At 43.3% G+C, this 12,676-nt stretch overlaps 1 protein-coding gene across 1 annotated transcript; it reads right to left on the bottom strand.

Moving 5' to 3' along the window:
- Positions 1–1,273: 1,273 nt before the first annotated feature.
- cdc42 (cell division cycle 42) lies at positions 1,274–12,031 on the bottom strand. The gene is given in 7 exon segments (XM_012822633.3): positions 1,274–1,416; positions 5,151–5,348; positions 5,856–5,965; positions 6,640–6,672; positions 6,675–6,711; positions 6,834–6,977; positions 11,920–12,031. Coding segments are annotated over 6 exon segments (573 nt in total). The 5' UTR covers positions 6,939–6,977; positions 11,920–12,031; the 3' UTR covers positions 1,274–1,326.
- Positions 12,032–12,676: the final 645 nt, after the last annotated feature.

Genomic DNA, 12,676 nt, shown 5'->3' with positions numbered 1-12,676 from the left:
CACCCGCGGAGGAGCAACATTCGGCTCTGGAGGGAGGACTTCTTTTTTTTTAGGATTCTTCATTCTTGCAATTATTTGAAATGACTTTAAAAAGGTGGATCAGAGTTTGGTAGGAGTCTGGCTTCTAAAAAAAAAAAAAAAATTGAAAAGAAATAAATTCATAAGATTTTAAACAGCACGAAACAAGACGAAAAAAATAAAACATGAAAGAGAGGAAGTGAATGATGACAGAGAAAGAAATAAAATAAAAAAAAGTGGAACCTATGACTTCAGCTTACATTATTTATTTGTTAATGTTAACCTACGGCACAGGAACATCACCCACGTCGCCGGCTTAACGCCTCCATGGTCCCTGGCAACGCAATAGATCACACCTCCTGTACTAACACTGTTAGAAAGTTCTCCCTGCTTGAGAAGACAAGTTTTCTCCGACAACTCGCTTAACACCAATTCACAAAATAAAGCGTTTCATTTCTTTAGTCGCGCAGTTTACTGCTGGAGACATCTTTACTCCTTCAAACAGAGGTGTTGGCAAATAAAAATAAAAACAAATTACAGGAACAAAGCTTTGCAAGCACTTCAGGTGAGGCTCTAGATGAAGCCCAAGGTGCATGTGGATTGGGGGGGGGGGGAGAGAGACTAGAGTTTAAGCAGCATGCCAGACCTACCAGCTCCATTTCAAAGGGGGCGACCATACTTAAACTGAAGAGCTGACATTTCACCTATCAAGTCTCCCGCCCAAATGAAATGACTGGCTTCAGAACCCTCTGCCACAGCTCAGGACGTCTCTCTCCTGCGCGTAGCTCTCCGCCAGAACTGGCCCGCTGGCCGTAAGACAAGGCGAGGACTCAAAAAGGTTCACCATGAAGCACAAAGCTAAGATCATATTTCAGTCAAAACTCTAGTGAAAGCCCTAGTGATCATAAAACGTTTGGGATTCAAATAAAAACAATAAAAAAAAAAAAAATGTCACAAAAAAAAAAACCAGAAAGTGTCTATTTTGTCCACTATGGCATGCACCGGGCCATCGTTTGAAACTTCATTGCAAAGCAAAACACAACCGTAAAACACTTGTAACTAGGAATAAATTGCTTTAGGGAAGCAAAGCTGATGGTCAGCCTTAGCAGAGAAAGGGAAGGAGGGGGGTGGGAGTGAGGGGAGACAAAGTGTTAGAATGTGTGTGCATATGCATGGGTGTATGGGCCTGACTGTAAGTGTGTGTGTGTGCGTGTGCGTGTGCGTGTGCGTGAGAGTGTATATGTGTGGATGTAAAGTGTGTGTGTGTGTGTGTGTGTGTGTGTGTGTGTGTGTGTGTGTGTTGGGTTCTCATAGCAAAACACATTTGCGCTTCTTCTTGGGCTCAGGGGGCTCCAGGGCTGCCAAAATCGCCTCGTCAAAAACATTCTTTAGTCCTTTCTGTGAACACAAAGCAGGGGGAGAGACATGGGAGGCTCAATGAGGGACCAAATCATAATTACACAGACAGACAGACAGACAGACAGACAGACAGAACGGAGTGTTCTGGTGAACCGTGATGAGGCACCCTTTGACTTGGGGTACTGGGAGGTGGTGAGGAACAGGGTGTTTACCAGAGTTCACAGAAGACAATGAGTACTTGATGAAAACAAACACACTCACACAGACACACATGAAAACAGACAAACATTTGGAACAGGTGGACTGTCCATTGGTGATAAAAAAGGAATCACTACAAATGGATTTTAATGAAAAAGGGAGGAGTGTGATAATGTGCAGATTTGAATTGCAGCGTTTTAATCTGATTGGTTTCTGTAGGCTGAAAACAAAAGCACCAAAAAACAAAACTAAACTAAACTAAACTTAAAAAGAAGAACACAAGAAAGTGGATGTCCAAGAGAACACAGGCTCAGGCACACAAAAAAAAAAATACATCCCACAAAACCACTTACACAAAGAAATAGGGCTGCATTAAGTGCAAATGTTACCCCTCATGTGTTACTGTGCATGGGTAAGTTTACTAACTGGCTCTTTCTGTAGCTCCCATCAGCAGCTCATAGAATCAAAACACAACTCTGACTATGAATGTGCATGTCATGTAAGAAAGAGATAGAGACCAGTTCATGTTCATTTAAGTTGACCTTTATTAATGTCACAAATCAGTTCACAAGATTTTTTTTTTTAGTTTTTTAAATATTACTGAGCTTTAATAGTTTATTTCCCCAGACGGTCTCTCGATGGGAACCAATCCTGATAGCAAAGTCTAACCATACATAATTCTGATATCATATTCTATGGTACATGGCTGTAGTACAAAATAATACATAGACGTAAAGGAATGGGTTTTAAAAACTGGCTTTAAGAGCGGAAATGCGACGGCCCAATACAGCGCCGTCACTTTAACACTGGACCACTTCCCCTTTTTTTCTTTTTCTTACTGAGCCCTCTCCAAATCATAGTCAAACCCAAGAAAACACAAGGCAAACAGGTCGTAAACGGAACACACATCCTCACCGGTACCTCCTAACAGTTCATACACACACACACACACTCTTAACCTAGGGGCGACAGAGGTCGTCCCCTGCCGGGGTACGGCTCACGGCACTGGCGTTCAGAGGCGATGGCAGGGCTGCGCGCCCTGAAATGTTTTCAGACAGGAAGAGAGGAGCAAGAACCAAAAGAGGAAAAGAAAAAAGACAAGGCAATGCCAATACCACAGCAAGAAAACACAACAAAAAAATAAATAAAATAAAGAGTTTTGGTAATGAACATGGTTCACATTTGTAAGATGGTCAGCACAGTTTAATTATAGGGAGGGGGGGGATTCAGGGAAACTTAGGAGCTGAAATCATTTCTGAACAGGAGGTAAACCAAAGGAAGCAGCAGACATTTGGGAGGAGGAGGGGAGGGGGGGGGGGGGGGGCGGAGAAGGGATTTAGAAAGCGGGCTTAGAATATACAGCACTTCCTTTTTCTCTGCGTTTCTGGAGGCTCAAGGGCAGCTAGGATAGCTTCATCAAATACATTCTTCAGACCTCTCTACAAAGACAGAGGGGGAGAGGAGAGAGAAGAAAGCACCAAGGTTAGCACTCAGCCTACGGAACAGGTTAGAAGCAGACAGAGAGAGAACTGTATAGCAGGTTCAGTGTGTAGAACGCTCTTTCCCACAAGTCTTAAATACACACGGGGTGGGGGGGGGGGAAAACAGCTTTCTAGGAAAATAATGCTTCTGGGAATGCATTTAGTGGCTGTTAATACACCTTGGTGTCCCACCAAAGAAAAGGTAATGTGTGGGAAACACTGAATGCTGAGAAAGAGAGAGAGAGAAAAGCAAACTAAATGAAGCTGCTTACCTCTTTGTAAGGAGGTGTACAGTGTTAGAAGGGGGAGGCAGAGAAAGAAACTACAAAACACTTTTAAGTACATTCTTTTGAGGCAAAAATCACTAGAGGCAGAAATCAGGTGTCCTGGTGATTATCCTCAAGCTGCTGACAGAGAGAAAGCATCTGGTCGCTGACTAAAGCAGAGGGTGTTTGTGCGGGGGGGGGGGGGGGGGGGGGGGGGGGGGGGGGGAGAAGTGAGAAATAGCCAACCGGACGCCACAACAGCCAGATTTGGTTCACCGCCCTCCCTGAGAAATGCTCTTCATCCTCTTCAAAGGAGGGATGTGACAGTTAAGCATGTGCAAGATCCTTGTGTCAGCTTGTTGTTGTTCATTCAGCTAGATAATCTACTTCACAGCACATGACTGCAAAACCTTCTGCGTGCACCAAAACAATACCCAGCATGCAGTTCAGTGGCTGTATTAGGAGCGTATTACGTGAGGTCGCATAAATCGACTTCATCAGGGGACAAGAGATCAATTAAAGCTAATTTAAGCATTCTGCATTTGTGAATTCAGGAGCCCACAGCCTGGACCGTTAAGTGAATTTCCGTCGACGTTACACGTAACTCTCTTTTCCAAAGTCATTGTAAACAAACGTCATCACAATCCTGAGGACGTGGTTTGTCAGACAGGGGAAAATGGGCTTCTTTTCAAAAGCTCACTGAATGTGTGCGGTGTCATCTGCTGCCATACATCGGCAGACTAATATACTAATACTAATAGGGTTAAATTCATAGGAAATTGCAGATCACCAAGTCTTGTGTCCTCGTCACTGCTGAACAGGTTCATCTCCCCCAGAGATATGAATGCCCTCTGAAAAGTGCCAGGCTATGGATTTGCTGTGCATTTTAATGTCACTCCTCTCAGCCATGTAAAATGCCATACTGAAGATACAGAACCAAACAAGGCGCCGTGACAAGTAGTCTTTTGAATACCTAAGGCACCTAAGGCTCTTTGGATGGCTGGGCAGGCATGGCCAAACAGTGGCATCTTTTCCACACTTGTGCGACTGAATAGGGACTATGCCACTGCACACTAACACAACAGTGCCAACAGTCCGCACTGCATCAGTGACGTGTCTGCTGTGTGCTGCCTTCCCTGCATGTAAATAAGCTGCGGTTGTCCTCGTTGCTCCACTTTCGGTTGGTACTTATGATGACTAAGAGTTGATGGAGTTTTTTGGTTTGGTTTTGCATTACTGATCACAACCACCGTTCGTTTACCGCTGGATAATAAACAGACTTTGAATCTACTGAGAGAATAAAAAAAAAAACCCTACCAGACATTGAATCTACAGAACTACCTACATGAATACCTACGTCATCAACCATGAAACAGACTGCTGCACAGTTCTGCTGCAACAAGCACAGGATTATCTAACTGTGCCAAGGAAATGGTGCTGGGCTCAGATGGCAATCATTTCGCGACAAAAACACATTCGAGCGGAAATGCCAGCATAAAGGTTCACTCACCGTGCTCTGAATGATTTGGCTGAACAGTGGAAGGGCACCAGAACATTTCACAAAGCATTACACCCCCAACCACCAGTGTCTCTGAGCCTTACACCAACGTGCCTTTCTTGTCTCCACTTTCTTGTTTTGTTTTTTAGGTACCGTGTGTCTTTCAAGAATGAGACAAAGTGATAGAAAAAAACACTTACCTGTGCTTTTCTTTTTGGCCAAAATAGCACTGATAACACATCAGCCTTATACCCTTCATTCTGCTGTGTGTGTGTGTGTGTGTGTGTGTGTGTGTGTGTGTGTGTGTGTGTGTTTCTGGGACAAACGTACCTGTGTGAGGGCGGAGCACTCCACGTATTTGACTGCTTTGAGGTCTCGGGCAAGCTTCTCTGCCGTCTCCGGGGTGATGGGCTTCTGCTTGTTCTTGGCCAGCTTCTCGATGGTGGAGGGGTCGTCCCGCAGATCAATTTGCGTTCCCACCAGCAGGAAAGGGGTCTTTGGACAGTGGTGGGTGATCTCTGGGACCCACTGAAGAGAGGGACAGCAAAACACTTGAACTGATGAACTGTGCCTTTAAATCAGAAGACCTTTAACATTTTAATACATCTGTGTCTGAAAACAGCAGCTTGCTTTTCCTTGAAGCTGCCCATTATATCTTTTCACCTCTTAATATACTCAAGTGTAGGCCCTCAAACTTAACAACTTGGTTGATGGTATGCCTTTTTTGGGTTGGTGTTAATTTTTTAACTATCCCCATACAATTATCCCTTCAAGCATGCTCCAGGCAAAGGAATATGTCTAGGAAAATTACTGGTAGAAAAAGAATTTAAGCAAATACAAAAGAACAGATTATGATGTTTTTTTTATGACAGCTCTGTCAAACAAAGTGACAGACTATGATTAACTGAAGTGCAGCACAGTCTAATGGGTGTATTCGACTACAAAGGCTTTCTGACCATCATCAACGTGACACGAACATGGACCAATTCTAAGAAGGGCTATGGTGTTCTCACTGAGTGCTGATGGCACGCTCACCTTTTCTTTGACGTTTTCAAACGAGGAGGGCGAGACAACGGAAAAGCAGACTAAAAACACATCCGTCTGAGGATAACTCAGGGGTCGTAACCGATCGTAATCCTCCTGACCTGTGGAGAGAAGAGAGAGGAACTGAGTGTCAGGAAATGAGTGTCAGGACAGGGATAACACTCCTGTACTACTTGGCGAAGTTCTCCTGGACCTCATCTCATCTTCATTACCATTGTTGTGTCTATCTGGGATCGTCTAAACAGGGTAGCTTAACATAGCAAACAAATAAAACCTATATGTGTGCTGCTTTCGATCAATACCTGACTGCAGCCCTGTGCCATATCAGTTTCCTTACATGTTCTCATGAGACCACAGCTTAACTTGACTGGCATCTGTGTTTAATGAGTGATTAACTATTCAGTTGAGGATTCGGTTGAGCTATGATGCTTATAGAGTGAGCAGTCAGAAAAGTGCCACAAAATCTAGATGTAGGATCTAATGGTTTCTCAGAGTCGTTTATCCTTCTAGCCAAAATGGGTGGATTTTTTTTATATAATATTGAACATGTATTCAAGGCGATCAAACGGTCACTTGCCACTTGGACAAATGCCTATTACTGGAGACTTGGGCATTATTAGACGTCTCACAGTATTATATAAAATGATCACCTGGACAACATGCCATGTCTTCAGAAATATAACCCCAGCCCAGTTAGCTGACAGGGCAACGTATGCATGAAAATGTATTGTAAAACACCCATACCAGACATTAGAAGAGAGATGGGGTACCCTACCTGCAGTGTCAAAAAGTCCAAGAGTGTAGGGCTCCCCCCGATCATAACCGTTACTGCATAGTTATCAAACACCTACAGACAAAACACATGAAAGAGAGACAATAATAAGATGAGAAGGTCTAAAACAGCATAAAGACAAGAATTTCTTAAAGAGTGCAAGACATGCTTTTGGAGGCCCGGGGCCACGCACTTACCGTTGGAACATACTCCGAGGGGAACTTGTTGGTAGTGTAGGAGATGAGCAGGCAGGTTTTACCCACGGCACCATCGCCGACCACAACGCACTTAATCGTCTGCATAGCTGTGCTCTTTCAGGGTACACTGCTCTCGTTCAAGATCTGGCCCGGGGAGGAGACAGAGGGGGGGGGGGGGGGGGGGAGATGTCACCACAAATAATCAGCACAGTATCGCTTTCTGACTGAATATGATTCATGTACTGGCTACGTATGAGAAAAAGAATGGGAATTAGATAAGCAACAGCTCAAGATGATTAATGTCCGCTTCCATAGCATTGGCTTGTGGGAATACTCTACTTCTGCAATGCTAACCATCTGTATTTCACAGCCAATGACTTATGTGTGCTTCCTATGTCGACATGCAATATTACGCAAAGCCTTTCCTCTCTTATCAACTTCAGCACATAATGAGAAGTGGCTAAATAGCAGAGCCGACGGATGCTAAATCCACAGGAGTCTTTCTGCTCTGCTGTTCGTTGCCAGGGCTTTGCAGAAGCCTCTCGACAAAGAGCATCAGCCTCCCACTCGTAAACTGGGATAGTTTCTCACAGGAAATAGGACTCTTTTCATGCCACCATATCAATATGTTAAGAGTGCTTAAATATACATCAGTGTATGATGAAATGGTGAATAATTTAATATCGAGTTCCCATATTCTCAGCAACATCACATTTGCCCAGAGCGGAGAAGTGGTTGTTGGAGCATGCGATTTCTCCAGCCATGTGATGAGGGAAATTAAATTGCAGTTGATTGTGTTATCCTGGTAGCTTCCCAATCATTTAGAAGGTTATTTTACAATGACAATTGAATATGACATAGATGTACGGCACCTGATGCGATACGTGTTGTAGGCCTAAATATTAGACTGCACTAATTTCTGCCCCTTGCCCTGAACATCTGACGCACAAGAAGGAGGCATTCACTTCAAAGCTTCCTGTTTACGACTACAAAAGAGCACAACTCCACTACAATGGATGCAACGGAGTAAAAAGGACGGGAAACACAAATGGGAGGAGTGCCATCTATTAACCGACTAACATGTGGACATGCACATAAGCTAAATTCTACAACACAAAAGGGTTTTCACTGCCTGTGTGCGTATGAACATTGCATTCAGTGTGCAACAAAAGTGTGCTCTATATGCATGTATGTGCATGAGCCTAGTCGGTCTTGTCATCACAGGGTGACACAATGATGGCAGTTATGGCCAGAGGAAAATTCAAAGGGAGCAACTGACCCCTGGAGCACAAGCTTCCCTACTGGCCCTGCCACAACCCCCCACTCCTCTCCGTCTGGCCCTGCTTCGGGCAGGATAGTAGGTCACTGCCAGGCAGGCTGGCAGGCGTGCAAACGCGGCTGCCACAAGCGCACCCCTGACAGAGGGTGCCGTCAGACTCTAGCTTACACAAACGATAAACCAAACGCAGCATCAGGACAGAGAATGAGTCTGTGAAGCTAGGTTCTGGACCGGAACCATCGCCTGCTAACGTTCTGAGGCCCATTACAGCAACGATGTGGGGGGAGAGACACAAACAATGGGTCAGCCCAGAGAGGACACTAACAATGCAACATTGGTGGCCTGAGAGGTCCACCTCCTATTCTGTGCCCCAAGTATGACAGCGTTGAATGGCTTTAAGCAGCATTTGCTTTGTGGACATGCATGCGATATTGCACACTGAGCAGGCTTTAAATCTAATGTTTAAGATAAGCACATCACAGTAGTTTCTTGCAGCCTTTGCACATTTTCATTATTATTAATAAGAATAATAAGAATAACTAAAGAAAGATTAGTTGGTTGATGCACAGACATTAGGTTCAGCTGAAAACAAGCTCAGTATTATTGAACACAACAACTGCAAGGAGAGGAGTGAAAGAAGGATTTAACATGTGCGGAGTTATAGCTACATTTATCTGAACATTATTATGTAGCCACTACAGTGTCACCAGTTCTCTCAATAAGGTGACAAGTAATTTTACACCAGCAACAACGCCCTAAGAAAACATCCCCTATAGATGAAAGCATGGGATATGTGAAGCTTCAGCAATCTTAATTAATCTAACTTAATTAACAGTCAGAACACAGTATTCAATCAAGCATGGAGCCTGAGGTTGCTTTTTTTGGGGGTCAAAATACTTCTGCCATGGCTTTAAACTTGTTTACATTTTTAGCCACGAGAAAATCTGATTTGCTGTCAAATTCAGGTATTTGTTAGCCACTGTGGTCAGCAGTTGCATGGGTAAGCACTTGTCCTAGCGGGGTCTAGGGGTCTAGCGCAGTAGGCCACTGGGGAGGGGAGGAGAGGGGAGGAGAGCAGGCAGATGGACGAGGCGAGACCTGGGGGAGTAGAGGCGCTCTGGTCTACTTCCACCACATCCCTGGAGCCCCACCCACATGAGTGCAGAGCAATCATCCGCCCAGGCTCATCATCCTCAGACTTTCACTGAGCCCTCCAGCCCAACCCATCAACAATAGCACACCATCACAATTTGACCAGTAGCCAGACAGCAACACTGACATTTAGACTCCGTGTGTGTTTGCACATGGTTATTTATATTTACTCTTTTTTTTTTTATTGACTTGTTGTGATTACTCAACAGTTTTCTCAACCTGAGGATGTGGTGAGCCGTTGGGAATTTGTACTATTAGCTAAAACTGAAAAGTACTCCGCTCCGAGCCCCATCCCCTGAATGGAACCGGAGGGAGCTGAAACACAGGCAGGAAATCTGACCACTGTAGAGTGTGAGCATGCTCACTACAACAATGGCCACAGCCTGATGGTGCATTCATCAGCCTTCCTGCTATTGCCTGCCACTTCACAAGCACCCCTCCCCTCACAAAACTTCAACACATCAGGACTAGAGATGGCTTCAACAACACAAACATAAGCAGGACCCCAGCAGCATAAAAAAAAAAAAAAAATACTTCAGTTTAGGCACACGGCGTATGTCCCTGAAGACATTTCAGCAACAAATGTTGCTTTGCAAAGACCAAAATGTCAAATAATAGGAGAGTAATACCAAGAGGTCACTTATACTCTCTGAAAAAACTTCTGGATAACAACAGTTCAACTTGGTGCAACAGAGGTTTATAAGATTAAATGGTTTACTTGAACCATAATATTACAGAATCTTCAGTGCCACGGAATTCTCATTTCTACATACCAAGCGTCTGACAGTTTATTGCTTCAGAATACCCAGAATTCTCTGTTATTTCTACTCTGCCTTAGGGCCTTTCCTGTGATGGCACACAACATAAGCCAAACAGGAAGTCGCATTTCCTCACTGATTTAACACACAGGAGGGTTTAAAAACACTTAACCTGTGTGTTGTTCAGTAGGGCTGTTACTACTACAACATGGACAAGGGAGTTCCAGTGTAGACAGATCCATTCATGGGATGCCCTGCTATATACAGGAAAATCTAGACCATACTTTATGTGGTCAGCCCTGACAGTCAGCCTAATATTTCACAGATAAATACTGACATTGAGCTGAAGTTAAGTGGATTGTGTGTAGGTAACTAAACTGGTTCTCATCCCTGACACTCATTACACCGTAGTATTATGTCTGAGAAAGTCAACAGTAATACTACAAATGGCAAAACTTAGAACATGTCCAAAACTGAAACCTTTGTAACAAGCCATAAAATTGCCAGATTTTAAAAGGCAAACGTGCGCATCTAAAATTCTATGAGTGGGAGGTAACAGAGCTTGCAAACATCTAGACCAGCATTTTCCTCCTTGATAGAATATCAATCATTTCACCCCTTCCTCTCTACACCAACCACGATCGGTATAACCTCACCAAATGCAACTAGGAATAGAAGGCATTTAGGCTAACTTAACTGAACCTTTAGTCCTTACATCTGACAGTTATCTAGAATAATATTCACTGTTCTGAAGCACCATCACACTTTAGCTAGATAGATTGCTAACTAACTCGGCAAGCAAACAGTTAAATAATGTAGCTTAATCAAGATTACAAAGATAGCAGATCAGCAATGATAAACTTGCATCTCTGGGATAATGTTAAGACTACCTAGCTATTTTACCACAGTTGGGTGTGGGTACGCCAAAGAGCTGAACTAGCTGCCCCTCTTCAGCCCCCCTTTGCTGAACTAGCTGCTCAATACAGGCCTGTGTTTCTTCCGGTGCAGCTAGTGCCCAATCGAAACACAGACCAAGATCTGTCTGTTGCTATTATAGCATATCTTACGTCTCTAATTTTGTTCTGCTTCGGTCTTCATTGTTTTCAAAATTAGGACACCCTTACATATATACATATTGATTACCTAACTTCGTTGCTTTGAACCATAGCGACAACTTTAGCCAAGTTAACGTTACCGAAAAATAGTGGTGACTAACGTTACTAACATTACCAGCTAACTCACGCTTGGTAACGTCAATTGCTCCCCAGTCTGAACATAACTAGTTCATCTGTTCCATTTTATCTAACTTAGCTAACGCTATTTACTGGGTAGTTACAGCTCTTTTTGATTTTAGGGTTAACGTTGGCTACAATCCGAGGACGGCCTCGAACATTTCTTGGCTTAACATTTCTTAATGTTAGCTATTTAAGTAGCTCCTTCAAATGCCGCATTCACTGTCGACTTACTTAACGTTAGCTAGCTGGCATATATCAGTTCTTCGTGTCTTCAGTAAAACGGGGAATACATTAATTGACTTTAGATAGCTTTGAGCGACAATATGTCTCGCCAAGACACAACGATTTGGGTTAAAACGAACGAGTTTTCAGAGGCATCTTCAAACAGCTTCATATAATCTGCATAACTGGTCAAGCTATTGAGCTTCCTTTACCATCAGTTAGCAAGCTAGCGATGATATTAACGTTAGTTTGTTAGCATAAGATAGCTAGCGAGCTAACATTAGCTGATGTCCTTTGGCAAAAATAATATGGAGCTGAAAAACACCATTTGCATTCACTCCTTTTAAACTGGTGATGCACTAACATATTCTTAGGCCAAGTCGTCAGTTTTCACTGGGAAATGTGTACAGCATATCTCAATATAATATTTTTCATCTTACCGTATCCTTTCTGTTTGTTTCTCTGTGCCGGGCGTTGGCAGGTCCGCACTAGGGGTTTCCCTGACCACTGTACAGGGGCACGTCGCGTTTTGCGCAACGTCAAATATTCCTCAATTAGCATAACCAGCTCGGTGTGTTACCAGTGGTATTCTGACCCTATACATATTGCAAGTTAGAGAATAAGGATGGTATGTTAAGTATAATATCATTCAGTTTGTATACATTTACTATTGTATTGTATTTTAGCACAGTATTCAACCCCGCCCCCACAGAATGTGTATAGCATTTCTGTTTACTGGTTACAGTAAGTTACAGTTTGCAGATGGCGAAGCACGCAATGTTCATGTCTACACGAGGCATATGCACCTTTTAACCGAGAAAGCTTACAATGCCAAACAAATGTCATTCATATTGCAGTCGTGTTTTACGTTATTTCCAAGACTAACTTCATTCTAAATCCCGAGAGATTTTTGACCTAGTTCTGTCTACAGACTGCAATACGACAGACTGCCACACGATGACATCATTGAGTTGCATTGGTTGGAAACAAGGTCAGATAATTCTTTCAAAGTAAATAAACATAACAGGTTTAGATACCACGATGTCACGTTGTTCCCCCGAAAAAAAAAACAATCGAAATATGGAAAAGGCATTTTAGGATGAATGCATGCAAATCCCAGGGCTAGGAAGGGGAAAGTCGTCAGATTTCGCTTAATAAAATAATTAAATGAGGACTTTTACTTTAACAAAATTAAGT

This window comes from Clupea harengus, chromosome 5 (assembly GCF_900700415.2).
Source record: "Clupea harengus chromosome 5, Ch_v2.0.2, whole genome shotgun sequence".
Taxonomy (NCBI): Eukaryota; Metazoa; Chordata; class Actinopteri; order Clupeiformes; family Clupeidae; genus Clupea; species Clupea harengus.
Note: the sequence above shows the minus strand (reverse complement) of the source record. Positions and strands in the feature narration are given on the sequence as shown.